This window comes from Oncorhynchus mykiss, chromosome 12 (genome assembly GCF_057628025.1).
Source record: "Oncorhynchus mykiss isolate SJ-2025 chromosome 12, ASM5762802v1, whole genome shotgun sequence".
In the NCBI taxonomy this organism is placed as follows: Eukaryota; Metazoa; Chordata; class Actinopteri; order Salmoniformes; family Salmonidae; genus Oncorhynchus; species Oncorhynchus mykiss.
The window spans coordinates 27,066,903-27,090,868 of record NC_143033.1 but is presented as its reverse complement, the minus strand read 5'-3'; the positions used below and the strand labels follow the sequence as shown (position 1 = coordinate 27,090,868).

Below are 23,966 nucleotides of genomic sequence, written 5' to 3'. Positions count from 1 at the left end.
CATCAAGAGAGTAAACAAGTCAAGAACAGGGAAGTGGATAAACCAAAAAATGCAGATCTGGTAGATATACGTTGCTATTTAACACACAGGATCACACTATTTTATGGGACAACTGACTCCTTTACATTTCATATGACTGACAACTCTATGACTGATTTCTATTTTCAGTTTAAAAAAAGGTTATTCACTGCACACTGATTCTGTCTGATATAACTCAAGCTGTTGACACTGTGGGTCACACAGAGATTTAGGAGTTTAGTTACCACCTCACATCATTTGAATAAACATCTGAATAGGATGTTCTCAACACTATAACAGCGACCACTATGGAAAGCCCCTTGGTTCCACCTCAGGGAAACTTGACCCCTCTCACATGGCAGCCACTGTAAAAGAAAATGAACCCGGTAATTCTCATTCTTCATCTGTGGCATATGAAAAATGTTGGCTCGGGCCAGCTCCAAAAGCTGTGGCTGCATAGCGGTACATCAAAGCCAGGGTTATGTCCTCAAAATCAGAATCATCTGTTCTTTATTCCAAAGTGACCGGCTATTCAACTTCCTTATGCATCCCAGTCAGCTTCGGAAGGGCTCTGATCTCACCCTCAAGGTGCAGTCTAGGCCTGCGATAACTATCAATAAATAATCAGAGGCTCTTTTAGAATAAACCAGGCCCTAGATAATTAAACCCCGAGCAAAAGTCCTACACTCCAGCACCATTGTTGTGACATGTGCAACACAATACACTTAGGCATTACAATTTTCATTACGCCTACATTTGGATCTATTCCTGATTTTTTAAAAAACATTAGGAGTATCCAGGGACCAGTTGAACTAGTGATAAAAAGAGAACCTTTCAAATGTAAATTTCCTGTTCTTCATTTTTCAGTCTTTTCCAGCTTTTTAATACTTCTCTAGAGAGCATGACATTAATGTTTCCAGGATCATGCTTTTCACATTATCTTCTCTCTTAGACAATACCAGACCCTTTTTTTTCTTTTTTCTCACATTTACGCCTTTCAAAAGTCAAGGGAAAGCCAATTTCATTTGATGCCAAATGACAGTAATTACACTGTATAAGACATGACAATTAACTCCCAAGTTTCGCAAGGAGACATGCATATTCTCCCATGGCCTACAGCCCGCACTGCATACATATGAAGAATATTGGCCCAGTTGTGTATCTCTCGTTGCATCTTGGCCCGTGTGCGATGAGAGACTGTCACTTTAAGGTCTTAGACTGGTAGACAGTGGAGATGTCATGGTGTGTCAGAGGTAAGATGGAGCGCAGCAGATGACATCATTCCTGGGGCTGGGCTGAAGATTAGAGTCAGCTGTCGGAGGGAGCCTCCATGACAAATCTCCCCCTTCCCCTCCTGCATCCACAGTGCTCAGGGGGGAAATGGTGCTATATCTGGCCCAATTACACTGTGATTCCCTCTAACCTCAGTGACAAGGCTCATGCAGCTCTCTGGCTGCTTCCTGACTAAACTGCTATGAAGGACACCTCGAGAGAGGGTTTACGCCGGGAATGGAAGACCAAGAGGAATCAGGACAATAGATACGAGGCAACATGGGGAATATATGATCGGTGCAGTCTGTCATAAAAATGGAGTAATGCCTAAGCAGCTGTTTTGCTGTGTTTGTGTTTCACATTGATTTAAATTCCTAGAGGAAGGCTTTTGAGTCAAGCTCAGTTAGCGAGCTGGACCAGTAACAGAGACCAGTTAACTGGATACACAAGTAACATGGCCTTGTGATAGAAACCAGTTCACCAAGCAGCAAGCCACGGAGTCAAAATTAACAAGAGACTAGTCAGCCTGTTGAACCAATGACTAAGCATCAGTGATGTTCTGCTTGAATAGCTCATTTCTGTCATCTTTTTCTTGATAGACAGATTTTTTGTGTGTAACGTATTCTAATGTTGCGAGTACTATAATCAAGGTTCCCAGTGGGTGTAACATTTTAGAGAAGTTATGGCAGCGAGAGAGGATGCTAGCGGAACATGATGAAAGAGTTTAATTGTAATCGGGCCCAGGATTGAAGATCTTCAAAGCTACTGTGAATTCTACAGACACAGAGCTTTATGAACTGAATCGAGAAGAGGCAGATTATGGGAGAAGCAAATGCACTACACATGGTGTGAGAGCCATGGAAGTAACAGATCCAGGAAGACGCTGCTTCGGAAGGCTTTGTTGTGTTTTTCTGGAACAGCAGGGGCCATATCAAATGACTCGGGAGACATAATGTGGATAACTAGTCACATTTTAATGTTGAAAATCATTCAAATGGTTTGTTTGCTTGAAATTGTACTCATTATATTTATGTAATTGTTCAAATCTGTGGTTTTCTGAGGAGCTTCAAGCATTTCTTTCACAATACCTCGCTTGTAAGTGTACTATAGTGCATAAGGTCTTGTTTTTATTATCTTGTAACATCTCCATACTCAGCTTTTCTTGCACACATGTCCTCTTCTGCCCCTACAATGCACTGGATGGAAATTCAGGCTGTGGTGCCAATCAGCTCAGTTTCCAGAGACATTTAGTAGATTATGGCCATGTCCTGCCAACAGCCCACCATCCCACCCAGTACACACACACACTCTCCCACTTACACACACAATTACATATGCACACACGTACGCATGCAGACTCACGTACTATATGTGCACACCCCCACACACACTCACACAAACAACACCACGCACATCTCGGTCTCTCTTTCTCAAACCCACTCATGGGCCTCCAATCCCCCACCGAAACTGGAGTGGCAGCTGTCACAATGTGTCACCATCAGCCGTGGCGGGTAACAGGGAATCAATCAGTGTGCAGATTAGAAAATAGGTTCTCCCAACAAAAAACCTCCATAGACATACACATTGTTCAAAGTAGGGGGATGTGTTGTCTTTTGAAAAGAGCATGAGATGATTAGCATGGAAGAACTCCATGCTAAAATGGATTTTTGTTTGGGGGATTGTTTTTTTTCTATCTGGGAGTATAATCACTTCAGTATGTCTGTTTCTTTCTACTGCAGCCCTGTGGTCTGGCCGACTGGCCCTGCTGCCAAATGGTGGTCAGGCTGGAGTTGACATCAGTGGGTTATCACTGACACCCCTCCTGCTGAGACTCGCTGACCCTCTGCACAGGGGCACACAGGGAAAGACCCACCACCACAGGGAGGGGGGTAGGTGACCACCACAGGCCCATACGGATCATGTCGTATGTTTACTGTGGGGATGAACTATGTGGTGCAGCCAGTGCAAGAACTGACTCCCAAAGCACGGCATATGAGAAAGCTATACCAGTGTGCATACAGTCAACAAAGATAATCCTCTCCATGTCCGTGTACACAGTGTGAGGGAACTATACCAAAGAGCATATCTTTTGATTCTGAGGTGAGAGTGAGATAAAAAGTTTATGCTTAGCCTCCTCCGTGTGTTGCATTCCCACCCATCACTGGAGCAAATTAGAGGCATTATCTCTGGTCTAATGATGTTTACAGAGGAGTATAAAAAAATGTGATGAAGCACTATGGCTCCTCTGCCACAGAGCAATAACAAGTATGTCATAGAGCAACAGTTATTCTGAGCGACAGAGTTAAAATGCACACAGAGCTGGAGCAGCTGGGTCACATTGCCTTGAGACATTTATATAAAAGTGCCAAGGAAGTTTAATCTTATCAGCAGAGTGATACCTAATAGAAAAATCGTTATCCCAGAGTTAGATTGAGACGTTTTGGCATACCAATTGAATATAGTGTATGATGAATCTGTTCTGTCTGAGGAGTTTTCATGGTCAGCTGTTTTGAGTCAAAGGAAACAAAGATCTGACCTCAATAGGGAAACTCTTCAAGGTACTTTATTTTCCCTAACGTCATAAGAACTACTTGGGCCCATAAAACAGCTTTATATGTCCTTGATACAGTCTAAATGTAACCCCTAAGATATCTCACAATTTTCTGGTGAAAGAAAATGCAGATATTTTTCACATTTTTGATTCAATGGTATTTGACGGTATTTTATGTTTTTAAATAATACAAGTTTTCAATATGCATTATGACTAGTAAATTACCCTAGGCTGGCAACAAATACATTATAAGTGGTTTCAATGGGGCTTTCTCTATTCTGACTGTTCTATACTGTTCAATCCAACTTAATTTTCAGCATTTTCATAAATGTCAGCATTTCCTGCACTTTTGTTATCATTTCCAAACGGTGCCACGCAGGGCTGCATGATATGGGAAAACAAATCTTGGCATAGTTAACTGGTGAACTGCTGGAATCATGGAAATACAATTATTATTCAAATTCTTTAGTTGGAATTAGGGTTGCAAAGCCACCAGTATTTACCAAAGTTACCAGAATCTTCAGTAATTAACAGACAATCTATGGCAAACTATCGTAACTTTGGTCATTTATACTTGAATAACTTTTAAAAAATGTATTCATATCTACTTTTATTGGTTATATATGTGTCCATATTGTCCGTGAGTTTGTAGTAGAAAGAACCTTTGGTTAAAGAGAAAATAGCCTAATTAATGCAAACAAGCATCTAATCAACAACAGGATTATTTTCTATTAACTCTTCCAAATATTGACTTTTCTTCACAACTGCCACCAGTTTGACGCCAAAACATTGACAAAAAATACATATTGACATAGTAAAATAAATGTGCGTCAACAAAAGGAATGCTGAAACCCTCATAATAAACACTAATTGTATTCACTAAATAGATGGTTTATATTTAGGATAATGTTTTACAGCTTTGTCATTAAATATTTTGTCATTCGCCAAACATGTTTTTTTATCATCTTACTTAATTATTTTATATATTTTACATGTGATAAGGCCACACAGAGGACCTGAGATAATTAGACAACTGTGCTCATCTGAAGCACCCAAAAGGCCACTAGATGTCTTGTTATAGATTACATAAAATCCTTAAAAGTAGCAAAATTCTGGTAGTGTACTGATAACTTCGAAAGTTTCCAGTAATATATCCTCCCTTTGTAACCCTAGTTGGACTGTAGTGGGCCGCACCTTGAATACACTGAGTATGTTTACATGCACACTAATAATTCGATATTAAACTGATTATACCAGTAGGCAAAGTATCATAATAGTAATGTAAACACCTTACTCTGCTAATTGATTTAACCTTCATTCCATTTTATCAGAGAGTCATACTGAGACCAAGGTTAATTTTACATATGAGCCCTGAATTACATAAACTACAGAAGATACACACATCAGAATATAAATACAAAATGCAAGCAGGAAGAAAAACATGGTCATAAAAACAAACACATTCTTCAGTAATAAGGTCCTCAATCAACTTTCTGAATTGCCCTAGAGGCACCAGAGCATCAAATTTAAGAACATTTTGAAGATAGTTCCACAAATAAGGTGCAAGAAAACTAAACGCTGATTTACCTAACTCAGTAGAGACCAAAGGAATTTCCTTTTTCTATCCCTGAGACCGGCTTTTTAAATGAAAACATGGCAATGTATCAACCCACGTGACATCAGAGGGACAACCAACTTTCTGCTAGAGAATGCAGTGATGAGTACTAAAATTGTCTCCCGTAATGAAGCGCAATGTGCTATGATAAACTGCATCTAAGGGCTTAAATGAAGTGGCAGCTGTGTTCATATACAGTCGATGATGTTGCCATAGTCTAGGAACGTAAACGGAATGATCTGCTTTCTACTATTTAGCGAGAGGCAGAAGAAACCCATTTTTATTCTCAGCTTCTTAACTAACTCATCAATATGCTTTTTTAAAGACAGCTTTTCATCTATACAGATTTTCAGATATTTGTAAGCAGGGACACGATCAATATGGACACTATCCAAAGTACACATGCTTAAATCATCATACTTATATTTACATATACTTAGGTTTACCTGCATTCAGTACTAATTTCAGGTCAATAAAGTTTTTCTGTAATACAATGACCTTATCTTAATCGGTGTAAGGTGAAAATCAAAGTAAGCACTTGCCAATTAAAACACTTGGTTTTCTGAGCAATCTTTCAAATTATTAGGACATGCAAATAGCTTAATCGGCGTTCCAGTGGTGTATTTTATCTGCGCATGTGCAAACACAGGTAGCGCAAAACTCTCTCTCATGCGCAAGTGAAGTGGGTTCGGATAAACTGAAAGTGAACATTTTAGAAATAGTTGTTCAAACACAAAAACAAATAGGCTTTGCAAAAATAACATGGTCACTGTGGTAGAAAGTTTCTTTTGATTGCTGATTTTCTGCATTTATTTAAGTCCCATCAGGTAGCCTGATTTCAGATATGTCCATGTAAACAGGATTATTAGGAAAATAGTTATTCTCGCAAAGCATGCAAACATTTTAATCTAAACATTATATTAATCTGATTATCCACAATAATCATATTATTGTGTACATGTAACCGGGCTCATTGTTGTTCGACGTAACAACATAACAACCAAAATTGTTGGCCAGTGTTTCCAGGTGACACTAATTAGATGTTACATTAGACGTTTTCTTACCTCATGTAGCTAGCTAACATATACATGCTTCGCCTATTCCTCTCTGATTTAGAAGACACTGCCACAGATAGAACAACGAGACAGCATGTTCTGTCTCGTGTATAAATGTGAAGCATCTGGTTGGCGTTTCCACTCACTACCAAACTAGGTGATGAGAGGATGCCCAGTGGCCCTTAGTGGGAGAAGATGGAGTGAGATGAATTTTGGCCGACATTCTTCTAATTTTCTCATCGATGAAACATTTGATTTCCATACAGTTTTCTGTTTCCAAAATTATAATCTGTAACAAACAGAGTGGACTGCGTTTTTGTAGACTTTACCCTTTGCCAAAGTTTACAAAACCGGTGTTGTTTAGAAGGAGTGCAAAGGCAAATTGAGTTATTGCACACGCGTACTTCACAGAGTAGTGATGGGTCGTTCACGAACGAGTCGGCTCTAAGAGCCAGCACTTGTAGGTGAACGTTGGGAGCCGACTCGCATATCAAAAGAGTCAAATATATTTATAAAAATATTTTAAAAATTAAGATCTGAATAATCAAAAGATTTAAATGAATAGAATTAACTAATTCAAAGAACAAAAAAAGAAATAAAATAATATAGGCCTAAATGCTCAAGCGCACACACATTCATTCTGACTGTCTGCTCAGACTAACAGCCTCACCTGTTGTTCCTGTCAATCAGACACGCATTGTCAACCAATGAACCAAAGATGCGTGAGGGAGGGCCGAGCCAACTCACTCACAATCACACACTTAGCAGCCGAGGAGAGAGATGAAGGACAGCTGTGAAAACAACAGCTGGAAAATGAGTCGGAAGCACAGTAGCATTTGGATGCATTTTAATAATGTACACAATGTTAGAGCACAGTGTAGAATTTGCCAAAACAAAATCTCATATAAAGCCGGTTCTACGCACAACCTACACCAGGATATGTGAACTGTGCACCCAACTGTGAAGCTAGCTGTAGCGGAGCTTCGAGAAACTAACGGGCCTGCTAGTGATAGTGCTGGAGCCAGCACCTCCACACGTGGAGATGTATCCACTCAGTCAAGTAGGCCTATTCCGCGACCCACAGCAACGCAGTCTTCTATGGACCAGTTTATGCCAAGGTCTATGTCTGTAGCAAAACAAGGCCAAATTGATATTGCATTGGCTAAAATGATTGCCACCGATTTCCAGCCATTTTCGATCGTGGAAGACAGAGGTTTTAGAATTTATAGCAATAGTCTAAATCCAATGTACATAATTCCAAGCAGGAAAACCCTTTCAAAATCACTTATTCCACAACTGTACGAGAGCACACAGGTTTCAGTACGGGAAAGAGTCCAAAAAGTTGCAGTTTTCCTTACCACTGACTGCTGGATATCAAGGGTAACCACGTCTTACATGTTGGTTACATGTCACTTCATTGAAGATTTTTCGATGTCTAGCTGTCTTCTGGACTGCTTTGAGTTCAGCGATAGACACACCTCAGAGAACTTGGGAGAGGAACTGTTGAGAGTGGCAAGTAGATGGAAATGCCGCTAACAATGCCGCTAACATGACCAAAGCCATGAACATTTTAAAATGGACCCATCATCCATGTCTTGCCCACACAATCAACCTGATTGTAAGAGATGCTCTGAAGGTGATGAAGCCCACTGTGGACAAAGTGAAAGCAGCTGTAGAATACTTCCACAGGGGCACAGTAGGTGCTGAAAAACTAAAAAGTCTACACAACGCCAGATGGGGATGCCTGAGCTGGGGCCTAAACAATGGACAATGGTGGAATTCAGCATTTTATATGTTGAAGCAGTTTCTTGAGTCAAAGAATGCCATCATCTCTACCCTGGACATTGTCAATCCACCTGTTGATGCTCTGACCCAAGAGGAATGGGAGGTGGTGGAGGAGGTGTGCAGAGTCCTGGAACCCTTTGAGCAGGTCACTATGGAGATCAGTGGAGAGAGGTACAGTAAGCAGTTATTACTACATCATTACTACATCAATCCAGTATTATATATGTATATGACCGGTAGATGAGAATGTAGTATCAGTCGACAAAACATGAACCTGAACTAATAAGTTACTGATCTCTCTTTTCAGCTATGCGACAGCTTCAGAAATGATACTCCTGTGTAAGGGTCTGCAGCGAATCACAGCCAGTCGCCAGAGAGAAGCAAATGTAACCACAGGACATGTGACAGAGTTGATGGACACACTATGTTCATCAATGGACCGAAAGATCCACAGAATGGAATATAATCACGTGCTATAAGAAACCGCTGCACTTGACCCCAGGTTTAAGAAGTTAGCCTTCAGTGATGCCAGAGCGATTGATGAGGCTCTTCAAAGAATAACCTCAGCAGCAGGGAGGGACAGCCCCAGCAGTCAGTTGGCTCAGGCACCAGGGCAGCAGGAAGAAGAGGGATCAGATGGAGCAGAAGCACCAGCAGTAGTGCCACAAACGTCTGCTGTTTGGATGCTGTTTGACGAGAGAGCAACTGGGGATGCAGCACGAAGGAATCCCTCAGCAGATGCCATAAAGGAGGTCCGTCCCTATTTGGAGGAGCCCCTCCAAAGGTCTGCAGATCCTCTGCGCTGGTGGAAGAACAAGGCCTCTGTCTACCCATGGCTTACTAAAGTCATGACAGGGAGACTCTGCATAGTGGCCACATCTGTTCCCTCTGAGAGGGTCTTCTTAAAAACGGGACAAATAATTACTGAGTGAAGAAACCGCGAACGCCCCTCGAAAGTGAGGTAGCTTGCATTTCTGAATACAAATTTCTCATAAAAGCTAAATATGGTCAGCATTGCTGTGTGCTGCTGGTTATAACATAAATAATAAGAGCGGGAAAAGATGGACCAGTTTAATGTTTTAAGTCGGATGCTGCAGTTTTACACATTGTTATTTATTTTTCTTTGATATGGTGAAATATTCTATTATTGTGTTGTTCAGATTCGTTTTGAATTGTTACATTTATATGCACTTTGTTTATATACATTACAAAAGTAATTTGGAAATGTGCAAATAAATTCTAGAACACGCCAATAGGATCTCACTAGCTCATGCTTGGCTCTGCCCACCTCCTTGCTTGTTCTGCCCACTATGATTAATTTATTTGATATCGTTGCACAAATAACATACTTATCTATAGTATGCATACACTATTACTGGTACCATGCTGTATTCGATAGCTATGTTTGCTCTGACTCTTACTACATTTAGCAAGCTAGCTAGCCAGCTTACTAGCGGTTAACAAGATTTATTTGAGCCACAACTTGCTATGAAAAGACAAACTAGCAGACAGTAGTTTGCAGACAGTAAGATACACTAACTAATAGTGTAATAGTGGAAAGCAGCGTGTCACCAACATCTTGTTGCATCTATCTGACCATGCAGGCTGCAGAATGAACAGCAAGAAAGTGGTTGTGATTCTGTGGTCGAGCAACTTGAGTGACAGGGAGCAGGGCTTTGTGTGGGAAGTAGCATGCACCAGGATAGAGAGAAAGATGATTCAAGTAGAAAACGTAGTAAAATATAAAAGCGGACATTACACGCACCTTTGCGTTTCAAATGTAACAAACCAAACATGGAAAGACTGTTACAGAGGGTAAAGTAAGGACCGAGTTTTGGAGACCCTGGATTAGATCAAAGACAAAGTCAGTCAGATCTCAGAGAGATATTCTCACAGACAGCAGCACTCTTGGCAATGGAAGTTGTGCGTTTTTATCAAACCTCTCTTTGATTTATGAAGAAACAAGTGAATCAGCAGTGTAGAGTGCACTGTGCCTTGCCTCTCATCTTCATCACTAATCCACCAATACTCAGAGAGCTGCAGAGTTCACTAATTAAACAAGCGCTTGAGCTCATTTCCCCTTTAAAAAGAGTCACTGTCACAAGAATACCGGATACCTTATCCAACGTTCTGTACGTGTGTGGCTGGGACTGCTCTTACACATTCAGTCTGCACACATGTTTTGATAAATGTGGCCCATTTACTCTTGCAACCACATCATAAATTGTTCTTTTTGGAACAGGACTAAAGAACATGAGGAAAATATACAGACTACTTTCAAGGATAATCAGAAATGTAATCAGTTTGTGGCAAAGACACAATATGTTTGCTTTCCTATTAGAGAAGTGTCAAAGCTGGAAGCACTTTTTCATGCTTCACCAGTCATTCAGTGTGTTTTTATGGGCCATCCACGTTGGGTTGAAGACCAGTTATCATTGAGACTGGACATTATGGTGTCATTGATGTTCTGATGCTAGATCTGGACAATAGCAGAGCTCCTTCCCCAGCCAGCCACCGGTGATGATCTAAAGACATACCATGTGGATCAAAGGGTTAAAGAAAAGAAGCCTTGGGCCTGTGGACCTGTGGAGTCGGGTGAAGTCGATTATGTGCTGGTGTTAGGGTGTCAGAGCCAATGGGCTCGGCTCAGCGATGTGTAACAGAACAAATCAGGCCTGCTTGACTGGAGCTGACCCCTCTGCCAGAGTTTAAGTGTTATTGCAACTGACCGGATCTGACAGAAACGATTTCGCCTCAGAAAATTCAGAGACCCCTCTGCGCTTAGAGTCGTGCTGAGCAGGGAGAACTAGGCTAGTAGTGGCTGCACTTAAAAACAACGGGTCAAAAGATACTCAAGGACGCTCAGGCATTCCCGACCAAGGACTACCTGATAAGATTTTCATTCAACATACATTATAGTCAGATGACCTTAAGAAAATGTTCATGTTGTGCTGAGGGAGTTTAATGTGAGCTGTAACGATTTCAGGCTCAGCAGAAGGATAATCAATTCAGTTGTACTAGACAGGTCTCTTTCAGATCACAGCAAATATTTCAGAAGCCTTGTATTCCAAGAAAAAGAGCCAGTATCTATATATGGCATACTAAGGAACGTTAAAGGGATACTTCAGGATTTTGGCAATGAAGCCCTTGATCTACTTCTCCAGAGTCAGATGAATTCACGGATACCATTTTTATGTCTCTGCATCCAGTATGAAGGAAGTTAGAGGTAGTTTCGCAAGCCAATGCTAACTAGTGTTAACGTAATAGCTGGAAGTCTATGGCATCTACTACCCTGTTAGCAGTTACCATAGACTTCCAGTCATTGCGCTAACACTAGTTAGCAATTGCGCTAACTCTAGTTAGCAACTTCCTTCAAACTGCACGCAGAGACATACAAATGGTATCCCAAGACTCACGAGTTCATCTTACTCTGGGGAAGTAGATAAAGGGCTTCATTGCCAAAATCATGAAGTATCCCTTTAAGCTCATGGAAAATACAACTGTTTGATCTTATCGCAGCACTACAATACCCATTTCTAAATGACAGATTAAGGAAAAGCCTTGTGAATTGTTCGCAATTCTATTCCATGTCGGGGCTGTATTAAACTATGAATAATCTAGGAACAATCGTGTTGTAATTTCTAAGCATCAATACAAAGTTTATAGATGGTATAAAATAAGATGCATCGGTGTGGTTAAATACCACATACTCACATGTGATGTAGTAATTGACGTTCTTTTTGAACTCCAGGCCCATGTAGTTTGGACTGAACTCCTGAAACTTGATGGTGAATTTGATGTCCTTCTCAGGCTTGTTGCAGTTCACCAACACATTGGGGTCCATGACTGTGCTGCATTGGTCTGCCTGCTCCTTCTTCACCAGGTATAGTTTGTAAAACTCATACGGCCGCCCCATGTCTGCCTTTGGGCAGATAATGTCCAGCTTGTCTCCTATCTCGGGATACATCACCAAGCCCTTCCCATACTGAAATCTGAAACAGACAAAATATGACAGAGAAAGTTAAGAATATCAAATACTCTAATAACAGCAATACATATAAGGTCTGGACATACATCACATGCACTGCATAACAGTGTGTTATAACTCTCTATAAAATGTGATTCTTCTCTACCCAATACACTAGTATTGTCCGTGTCTGTCTGGCAGTTGCTTGAGCAACAGTGACTAATTTAAAGTAAATTGTTTGTTATTTCACTTCACTTAAAGCCGGTGCAAAACAAATCATGGGTGAATGAATTGTAAGGAACAGGTTAAGGGAAGCGGGGGCGGGTGATTACAACGCCACATAAACATGGCCGACAGTCGAGGACAGCTTTGGGACATGCTTTTACATCTGGGGTTGATAACATCAAACACACAGATAACAACCAAGAGCCCAAGCTGTTATAATGTAAACACTTGCATTCATTTACATGAATGCCCATTGATTTAAAACACTGTAAACAAAGCAGACATCTCATATCTTTACCTCAGCAAACATACAGCACAATACCAGGGCAGATGTCAATAGGAAATCAGTATGACAGAGGGCTGCCCGGGCCCTGATTGAGCTTAATCTGCGGCAAGTGAGGAGAGAGTACAGATAAACACAAAGCGCTGATGGACAGATGGCATGCATGCCTTATCTAGATGCTCCATGCCTTATCTTTCACAAATTCATTTTGATATCTTCTCTCTCTAACTCAAAGCAACAGGCCCTGCTGAATTCTATTTGAGGATTTAGACCTGCTGATTGCCTTTGATGCATCATACTTCTCAAGTGGTTTCTTTTTCTTTTTTTGATAAGAACCCTTCGGTCTGCTGACGTGCTTAATCCAAAATGAGAGAAGAGCTGATGTTGTCTGTTTTTGATCTGGTCCTGTAGAAGTCAAACAAATCGGTATTGTGATGAATGTGTTTTTGTTCAGCTTAAAGTCCAAACAACCTTGTCCTAGTTACCAGAGAGATGCTGCTCAGTTTGATGATGATGATGTGTTTGGTTGCGATGGAGACGGAAATGTACAACTTGATCCTTATTTACATTTCATTTGCATACACACTGTTCCCAACCACTTTCAACATGGTTTAATAGACAAGAAAACAGCTTTCATGACTCATTCATCTTAAGGCCCTGGTGGATAGAAGGAGGCCGACTAATTCTCCCGACACTAAAATGAATCAACAGTAAGCTATGTCTGTCTGTATGTCAGTCAGTCTGCCTGTCTGTGGGAAACCTTAGTAACTAAGGTATGCTAGTATGATATCTTAGACAAAAGTATGTGCCCTGGTTCCACTATGTCAAACCGTCATGGCTCGTTTAGTATCCAGTCTGCAACAACCCGGTCTCTCTACTTGCTGTATTCACTCACTAGTAATTAGTCTCTCCTTCTCTCGTCCCTTCGTCATGATGTTCTATGTGGATTTACAGATCTTTGCCCTGCATGATGGGACTCATGATTTGTAACATAAAAAAGGGTCCCTTGCGTTCGCTAACAGCTTAGGAGATGTGATGATGCATTATTATTCACTATATACTGAAGTGGAACTGTATGACAGCATTCTATTACTGTACATAAAGACGAAGTAGAGTGCACAGCCTGGAGTGAGCACAGCTTGCCTGGCCCTGCGGTTAGATTGGTGTTGTCTTTGTCTCTCAGACACTGGGTCCTCTGTTTGGCTTCCCAAACCTGTTTGATTTGCCCTTATCCTCAGGCTTCTTCAGAGACTGATCAGGTGTCTGGCTTTAGTTTCCGTATTGTCTCCAAAGTGTTTCTGAGCCAATGGAAATGCCTTCTTCAAAGTGTGTATATAATGTAGCTCTGTTAGCAAACTTTCTCAAACTAACACTCAATCCTCCACAAAGCAGCAATGCTCTCTCTGTTATAATCCTCTGTATTTACGGTCATGGGATCCTCAGAGGATAAGGTAAACGGCCAGGGGCCAGCATAAAGTCATGCAGCTAACAAAGCATTCACTGCATTTGAGGTAGCTGCCGACTAGCAGTATATAAAAAAGAAATAAAAACCAACTGTATTTTACTAAAGTGAGCAACACATAACTCATGGCTGTCTGCAACACCGACCCTGACTGCCTCATTCTGTTGTCTCTCAGTAGCCCCCTCTTCAGTTCACAGTTATGGTCTGACACAAGCACCTCAAAATAGAGTACATCAATAGAACAATATGACAAAAGCCATGTTAGGTATTTCTCTATAAACTGTGTCAGAGCAACTTGTGTTGATGGTTGCCTGCAGTACCCTGTGTGGTCCAACAAAAATAGAGAATGATACACCTACAAAAACACAACCCTGACTAAATGCACAACAACAATGATCGAGTAGCTATACATGTCAGAGAAGGATATAAGACAAGGATACCTTGAAAACAACACAATACCCTGTCTGCTGCTCCTCTGTGCCGATTAGGATGTCTCAGGTTTTGTAAAGCTTTGACTGCCTATTACTACTCCATCTACCAATTACTACTCCATCTACCAATTACTACTCCATCTACCAAAGGGATGCCCAAACAGATCCTCCATTCCCTTTGTGCTGATCAAACAGGACTGCTGCTCTGTTGAGCTAAGAAGCAAAGACAGTGTTCAAATTCCAGACTGAACACTGGAAATTACAGGTCATCTTCACGATTAGGGCTTTGAGCTCTGAATATCCTCCCACCACTTTCCACAGGAAATGCGGTTTAAAGAGTGACAATTTGACATGGAAGGCAAGAGTTTTCACTATTATTTTCAGGGACAGAAATCAGCAGACACAGTGGGGTATTATGTGAGTTTTAAAGCGTAATGAATATTAATGAGATTGATTAGCATATTCATCAGGGGTGCTAAATGATTGCCATTTCATTCAGTTTGCCATCTTACAAATCCTTTCAATGGTCATTTTTCATCAGAGAAAGAATGGTGTTATTACTGCTTTCTCCACTGTCAGTAGGGTTTTAAAGTGATGTTACATGCAGCTAGCACACCAGGATCTTTTTGTAATACATAAACATTCAGTTTAGGATGCATGGTGATCCTCAAATAAAATGCATTATATATCATATGGTTACAAGCATGTCCGAATCACCATAACTCATTGTTATAACAAGTAACCTGCATTTACATAATAAACTATCACAGACAATACTGGGGGAAAACAGTGAGTGGTCAGTCCTTTTACTGGATAATGATACAATGATGGTGAGCACAATAACTAGCAAGTATAACATCTGCAACTATCTGCAATTAAATTTTTAGGGTCTTCCAGGGCAGGGACAAATAGCAATATTGCACTGAGCACATTTATGAAAACAGATTTTTAAAAATAACAGTGGATTTGGTTTCAATATTGAGCTAATCCTCCATAGCCATGTTGCCTCATCTCCTGCCATAAGTTGCCACCCTGGACCTGACAGGCCTGATGCTGCCTCCACTCCAAGGCCCCTGGGATACTGTTTAACATAATTAGGTACCTTATCTCAGCCTCACATGCTAAATAAAAATCACTGGGGTCCCACAGAGACACAGTCCCAAATACATATTGTGACTGCTGCTCTCAATCTCAAGACACAGCCCCTCAAAGTCTATAATCTAGTAATCATTAGAAAAACACCCTTTTAAGCCGTGGGGAATGATTACTTATAGATAAGGGGCCGCCGGATTAATCCAGCTTCTGTTATCGTTTTACAACATTGTTATCTTAGTTTCATCATTATAAAAACATTGAGTGAGTGATAAACCAAATTAACCAACCTTTAAGGCCTTATTTTGCAAGAAAAACAAGTGAAGACAATATTTTATTCAAATCTTAAATTGGATGGTTTAGGAGTCAACATATTTGCATTAAAATCAGCTTCCTAAGGTTACAACCTCTGGCAGACATTTGGCTCCATTATACCAGGAAACTAACGTGGTCAAACACTGAATCAGAGACATTCATTCAGCCTGTCAATGAAGACATCAACTTCTGTGAACTGTCACTGATGCACGTTTTTGCTTGAACAAACCAAGTAGGCATAAAAATTTAATAAAATGCAAATGTCCCAGTATCTTTCCCACTGCTAGGAAAACGACAATCAAATATGTGTCAAATATACCAGGTGCAAGGGGACAAGCTCAAGCAATATGGGAAACTTGAAGAAGCAAACTCATCTCCATTGTCTGCGCTGCTCATTATCAACTGTGAAAGACTGAAAAAATAGCCCTCCTTTGTTCTTCACTCATTTGGGCCTCCTACACACTTAGAGCCTGGGCAGTTCCTTTCAGGCTTTGGAGGAGACAAGGCCTCATTCTCTCGCCAATCGGATTTACAAGATGCACCAGTCGGGCATAAACAAGTTTCCATAGAAACGTTATGATTTCTGTGCAATTTTTCCCGCTTCCTCTCTCCCTTTCCCACATTCTCTCGCTCCAACCATCATCTCTGATTAAAAATGATTACATAGTCTACAGGGAGAGGAGAGCAAATATTTTCTAATCTTATTCAAAATGAAGGTAAATACTTTTTTTCTGTGAATAAAACTAAAGTCAATTTATTTATAATATAAAGTGTAAGTTTTAATTTGCATTGTAGTCACACACAATTATTTTCAGTTGCATTTGTTACTGATTATATTTATTAATCAACAGCACTGTAATTCATGTGATTGAATGGAACACCCCCCCATCCCCACTTATAGAGTGAGCTCAGAATCGCCCCTCCCCAAGGCGTGCTCAGACGAACGATAAACTTCACAGTGCATCATTATCACAGCGGTCTGCTTTCCTATTTTAACATTACGCACATGACTTAAACTCTCTCCCTGCCTCTCTCTATCACACACACACACACACACACACACACACACACACACACACACACACACACACACACACACACACACACACACACAAACACACACACACTTTTAAACAACTGAACACAGACTTAAGACTGGCTTGAATGCAACCAATTAAAGAGCTGCTATACGTAGTCCATGCAAATGAAGGTTATTCATTCACATGCTCTCACAATGCTACTGAGATCTTCACACAGCCAACGGGGGAAAGATCTCTCATGAGTGGCATGGCCACACTCTCCCCACCCCACCTCCCCTTCACACATTCCAAGGGGGAATTCAAGCACATGACTTGGCAGACCCTTCCATCCCACAATGCCCCGTTGCTGGAGGATTTAGGCTATCCAATGGAATATTAGAGAGGGGTGCAACTAGTCTGGGACTCTAAAGCCGTCACCATTCATACAACTCCATCAATAGGCCTCAGGCTAGCTAGAGGGCAGGATACACTCTAAACATTCAAACGTGCACGTTGAATACTTAGTTATTTAACAATTACAATTATCAGTCAATTCCAGTTGAAGACAAAATTGACAAATGCAAACTTGCTCATAATTGTGTTGCAGTTGAAGGACTGGGGCTCTTTGAATAATATCTGTTGTTTATTTCACCAGAAGTAGTTTTCCTGTGGTCCTAGTTTTTAAGGTTGGATAAAAATGGATATTGGCAGGTATTATTTTCCTTCAAGCCTGCAAATCATTAACTAACAGAAAAACATTTTCTTGCTCTGACAGTAATTTGAGGGTAAGGTAACCGCAACCCAAACAAGCTGTTATGCAGTGAGAGAAGAAAAATAAATGCCTCAAAAAAGCAAATCAACACGCTCTAAACATTGCATCCAATCTTTAAAACTCTTCCTACAAGTCTGTGATTGTGTTAAAATACAATATTTTACAACATGATATGGATGTTGCAACCCTGTCCAAAAGATAGACAACTGCAGCTGAAACTGTTGGTACTGGTCAATAAATTATTAGTGTAGCATTATTAAACCATTGCCATATTGTACACATTTTTATTTATTCAAATCAGGTTGATTGTGTTTTAACTTCATATAATTGCCAAAAATAACATAACTTTTTTGTATCTTTAACAGCAAATACACATTAACACGGGTATATTTACGTCCATTAATGGGGTACAGTATAAAAAAGACCTGTGATAGCATTCACACCAAACCAATTCCTTGGTTAATGTTGCTCAAATACAGACTGTTCATTGTTTAGTGAGTTCAGTGTGGAATAATGGCATTTGTGTCAATGAGCTACAGTCTGATTTACAGAGGCGCTCAAGGCACGTGCATCACAGTGCTCTGCTGTAAGTATCATAGCAATTTCAATACATTTTACCTTCAACCCGGCTTTGAAAAGCAAATGGGCAGTTAGTACGTAGACAGAGGATCAGGCACACATAAACAGTTAGAAGGGTGTTAATGTGTTATCTTAAAGTTGCAATACCCTCACAGAAATGTTCAATTACATATCGAAGGGGACACGGCGACTCTGTGAGCCCAGGGGCAACAGCGACAGATGCCCCCTACAGGTAGAGAGAAATAATCACCCTCCTTACTATCTCCATTACATCTGCTTTGCTTTGACGTCTATTTTGGTCTGTAGTGCATGGAGCTGCCTGAGATTACCAGGGATACAGTAATTGGCAACATGGCTGTGACTCCTCCAGATCAAGAGCCCAGTTTGGAGTATATCAGTTCTCAGTTCTCGTGGGCTGGAGACTGCAGCCCAGGGCTGGCTGTGTGAATGATCTCATTATCCCAATTACCTTCAAACAGGCTGAGGATTCTGTGGCAGTATGAAGAGTTGTGTCACTGTGACTGGGGTTTGGTTCACTGTAGTAGCATTTTACTACATATCGGAAAGTAACCAATGGCTTAACCTAATAATTCACTGGATAATTATCAGTCACATCATAGAAGTGCACTGCAGACTGTAGTTGAATACGAAGAAATCATATCAGAGTCTCCTACACAGTGCTTACACACTAATAAACTTGCAGAAAACACTAACTATAGGGAATCAGCCACAGAAGCAGTAAAGTACTGTATCTGCAGCATGACTAATTTAGACACTCCCTTTTCCACTGAAGATTTTCCACACATCCTTCCTGCTGCCTGTATGACTAAATATGTCTCAGCCTACGCTGTAGAATACCAACAAGATTGCTAAATTATGAATTCCGCCTAGGAATGAGGGTGGGATTCATCACAAAAAAATGTACCACCGTAAAAATGCCATTTGGCAAGCGAAGCCAGCATGAGCATCAATGGACTGTTAGGGCCTACATCTGAGTGTTGGCAACTCTTAACTATGCAACTTTGACCACAAAGACCTCATACTGAACATTTTGCTTTAATATTTTTTGCTGAGATGTGAAAATACTGATCGTTACCTACACTCCTCAATTTAGATGTACAAATTTGTACCATAAATCAATCAAATCTAGGTCCATTCTAAGTTGTCTGGAGACAGAGACATACCAGCGTCACTGTGGTTCTGAGAGACATGTTTCCAGTCCTGGATGAAGCCCAACCCCAGATGGACCCTGATCAGCTGAGGAAACCCACTACAGACCCAGGGGGCTAGTGGCAGCCCAGCCAGCCCAGCCCTGATCTGAACGGTGGCCAAAACATAGGTCCTCAGGGAAGGATGCTCCTTAAATGGGTTTAATTTGGGCGTCTGCCTCTGACTGTAATACTGTATGTGCTTCTAATGAGGATATATCAGTGTGGATGGAGATGGGGATGACATGATGAGACATTCTGTGATATAAGGTTCAGAGGAAGGCAGGCGATTGGAGATAAAGGTGTGGATGGAGGGTGTAAATTAAGACTAGTGCTACATTTATCTGACATCCCCTGCTACTCGATAAGGGCTTTAACAAAATTTCTCTGTAATGTGTTTCTGAGGCAGGTGCCCTGAAGAACATACCACATATATATTTGGCTGCATGGCACATGGACATAAATGTATCACAAATTTACAAGAGGAAATACTAGCTAGCACTAGTTATGGACAGACATTTGAATCAGGGGCATATAATAAATGTTCAACCACTCAGTGTTCATTGTTTGGGCTTATCTGTGATATCAAAGAGGGCAAAACTAAAGCAACCAAATGTTTTCAATATACTCCTACACAGTGGCTGCCATTCATCAGAAATGCTCAACTAAAACCGCCATAAAGATGTTCTGATTGTGTCTCTTCTGCTGTTTTATCCCTTCAAGGCCACTAGGAAAAAGCTAATTGAAAAATAAAACAATACAAACCAATGGTACACATAAGCAGTGTTGGAAAAAGTACCCAAATATCATACTTGAGTAAAAGTAAAGACACCTTAATAGAAAATTACTCAAGTAAAAGTGAAAGTCACCCAGTAAAATACTACTTGAGTAAAAGTCTAAACGTATTTGGTTTTAAATATATGTAAGTATCAAAAGTAAATGTAATTGCTAAAATATACTTAAGTATCAAAAATTAAAAGTATCAAAAAGTATTAAAAATAAGTATCAAAAATACAATAAAATAATTTCAAATCGCTTATATTAACCAAACCAGACGGCTACATTTTCTTGTTTTTCACTGATAGCCAGGACCACACTCCAACACTCAGACATCATTTACAAAGAAAGCATGTGTTCTGTGAGTTCGCCAGATCAGAGACAGTAGGGATGACCAGGTTTGTTCTCTTGATATGTGCACGCATTGGACCATTTTCCTTTCCTGCTAAGCATTCAAAATGTAACGAGAACTTTTGGATGTCAGGGAAAATGTATGGAGCAAAAAGTACATTATTTTCTTTAGGAATGTAGTGAAGTAAAAGTAAGAGTACAGTTACCCCCAAAAAATTAACTTAAGTAGTACTTTCAAGTATTTTTACTTAAGTACTTTACACCACTGCATATAAGAGACAAAACTTGTGTTTTCTTTTACTAAACTTATTTTTAAAAGTCGCCTCCTCAATACTGCTTTCAAGTCATGTGTTCTCTGCTTCTTTCCCAGTTTTGCCTTGGTTTGGGGAAGATAATTAGCTACTTCGACTCCAGCAAGGCAGCATAATTTGTCTTGCTCATGCCCGGCAGCACAGAAGCAAGTCCTTGCCGGTAATAAGTCTAAAGAACACATATGACCTTAGGACAGTTCCCATATGCAAAAGCATGGCAACAGTAGTTCAGGACAAAACCTGACAGGGAGACAAGATTTCTGATCCAACTGAACAAACTATGGGAGGTATAATGGTTTTTATTTATTCTCTACCCCCTTGTAACAGTGTTCAATATTTATCGTTCTTTGTTAGGAAATGAACCATCACAACTATTGTCCAAGACTCAATTGGACAAGCGGAGCATTCCTGGGGCAGGTTCCCCAGATACGTCCATGACTTCTGCCCACATTCCCATCGCTTTGGTTAGGAGGAAAGAATGCCACAGGTCAGAGGAATGAGACGATGAGGCTGGCTCCTTCCATCCCCCTTTAGCGTTGACATGGAATGCGTGATTGGCAGCTCTCTTTATGTTTCTGACTGGGGGGAAAGTCTCTCAATAATACAATCTCTAACCGGCCCACTGGCAACAGGTTACTTACTCCTATAAACTCCTATAACCTTGAGACTCATAAGAACATTTTCCAAATGATTTTGAGCTAATACATTAGCAATGTACATACTCCTTTAAGCTGCATTTGTCAACAAATAATATTATTCATGGTATTTCTCAATGCTATACTCTATATTTCCTATCAGAGAGACTGCAGTCTCGCTCGAGGGGAAAACAAACCTTGCAGTTAATGCAAAATATTGTTCACTGACATTCTCATGCAGAATTTGATGTGATTGAGGGTGATCTGAATTCAGCGGGAATTTCCATAGACTTACTGTTACAGGAAGGACTTAATGAGGATCTGGCACCGCAATGGTGTTGCTGATCAGGTTACAGACTGAGAACTGATTACCCTCTGCCCAAACAACCAGCAAATAAACAGGTTTTACTCAGCAGACTGGAAGAACGCATAACCTGAGTAGCCTGAGAGACCCATGTCAATAATTGTAATATAACTTCCATTAACGTGAATAAAGAGAACTGGCCAAAAAAAGTCCCTTGCCTTGGATTTAAAACAGACGGAAAATGTGATTAGTTGATTCGCTCAGTGGGCTGCATTGGCATGAATAGTGTCTTCTATCCTACAAGAGGAATCAGTAGCACTAATTCACCATTACAGTAGACAGAACTAATTAATTTGGCAGTAAGAGCTGATATCGAAGCTGCCGTCTCCATGCTAACCCTATGTAGACAAGTAAGAATGTAACTAGTCTGTCTAGCTAACACCTCTCCAAGGAAAAAGCCTTGTATGCTCACAAAATACCTGGCTCAGAGCAAGTTCAAACATCTATGACAACAACCATTTCATTGTCAAGACTTGTCCCAGGTGCATAGTAAGACTGCATTAATCAAAAACAGATCATTTTCTAGAGAAGTATTACACCACTTCACACGTTGAGCCCTGCACAACCGAGAAGTCATTTCTAATGGGTTTAACCAAAACCCACTAAACGCACACATAAATCAAAATAAGTGCATGTCTTGGCCTGACCAGATTTGCATCTGACTGCCCCTACTCCCTTTTATTAACTACCACACCAAAGAGACTCCTTTCAGAGTCACGTCGGGATGAGAAAAAAACACAGGGTAATAGTAGGCGAGGGGAACCAAAAAGGATCGAATGACAGCCTGTCATTGGGAAAGACAACTCAATCTCATATTGTTTAATTGAGAGTAGCACAATGTAACAATTCCACTGCTGGTGATCACAGTATTTCTGATTAGAGGGCATAGTCTGTGATGTATTATATCAACATATCACACCACAGGTCTGTCTTGAAAAACCTGTTGACCGCAACAATGTCAGTTAACAAGAGAGATAGAGCCAGCCACATCTATATAAATGCAAATAGAATCTCCACCCAACACATTTCTTGGGGGTTTTACCTTTATTTAACTAGGCAAGTCAGTTAAGAAGAAATTCTTATTTTCAATGATGGCCTAGGAACAGTGGGTTAACTGCCTTGTTCAGGGGCAGAATGACAGATTTTTACCTTGTCAGCTCAGGGATTTGATCTTGCAACCTTTTGGTTACTAGTCTAACGCTCTAACCACTAGGCTACCTGCCGCCCCAACATGATGGGAACCTTCTGTTTACTGTAAGGATAGGAAGCAAGGATAAAACAACTTATTGAAGTTTGACCTTTTCAACACTTTGTGTGATTCCTTGTCATGCTGGTTGGAAACAAGTTAGGCCGACCACAGAACAATGCTAAATAAGGGTGAATAATCTCAATATTAACAACTCACTCAGATGAAAGGTCAACCAGTAAACTAAAATATACACTGAGTGTACAAAACATTAAGAACATGTTCTTTCCATGACATAGACTGACCAGGTGGATCCAGGTGAAAGCTATGATTCCTTATTGGTGTCACTTGTTAACTCCGCACAATCCGTGTAGATGAAGGGGAGGAGACAGGTTAAATAATGATTTTTAAGCCTTGAGAAATTGAATTGAAACATGGGTTGTGTATGTGTGTCATTCCAAGGATGAATGGACAAGACAAAATAGTTAAGGTGTACCGGTTTGTGTCAAGAACTCCAACGCTGCTGGGTTTTACATACTCAACAGTTTCCTGTGTGTACCAAGAATGGTCCACCACCCAAAGGACATCCAGACAGCTTGACACAACTGTGGGAAGAATTAGAGTCAACATGGGCCAGCATCCCTGTGGAATGCCCTTGACACCTTGTAGAGTCCATGCCCCGACGAATTGAGG

The 23,966-nt window shown here is 40.6% G+C and overlaps 1 protein-coding gene across 1 annotated transcript in view; it reads right to left on the bottom strand.

The window, feature by feature from the left end:
- The window catches only part of LOC110537279 (ephrin-B1), a 69,404-nt gene that overhangs the window by 27,648 nt on the left and 17,790 nt on the right, over positions 1-23,966 (bottom strand). The window contains exon 2 of the mRNA XM_021623204.3: positions 12,011-12,288. Coding sequence (XP_021478879.1) covers positions 12,011-12,288 — 278 coding nt within the window. The remainder of the gene's footprint in view (positions 1-12,010; positions 12,289-23,966) is intronic.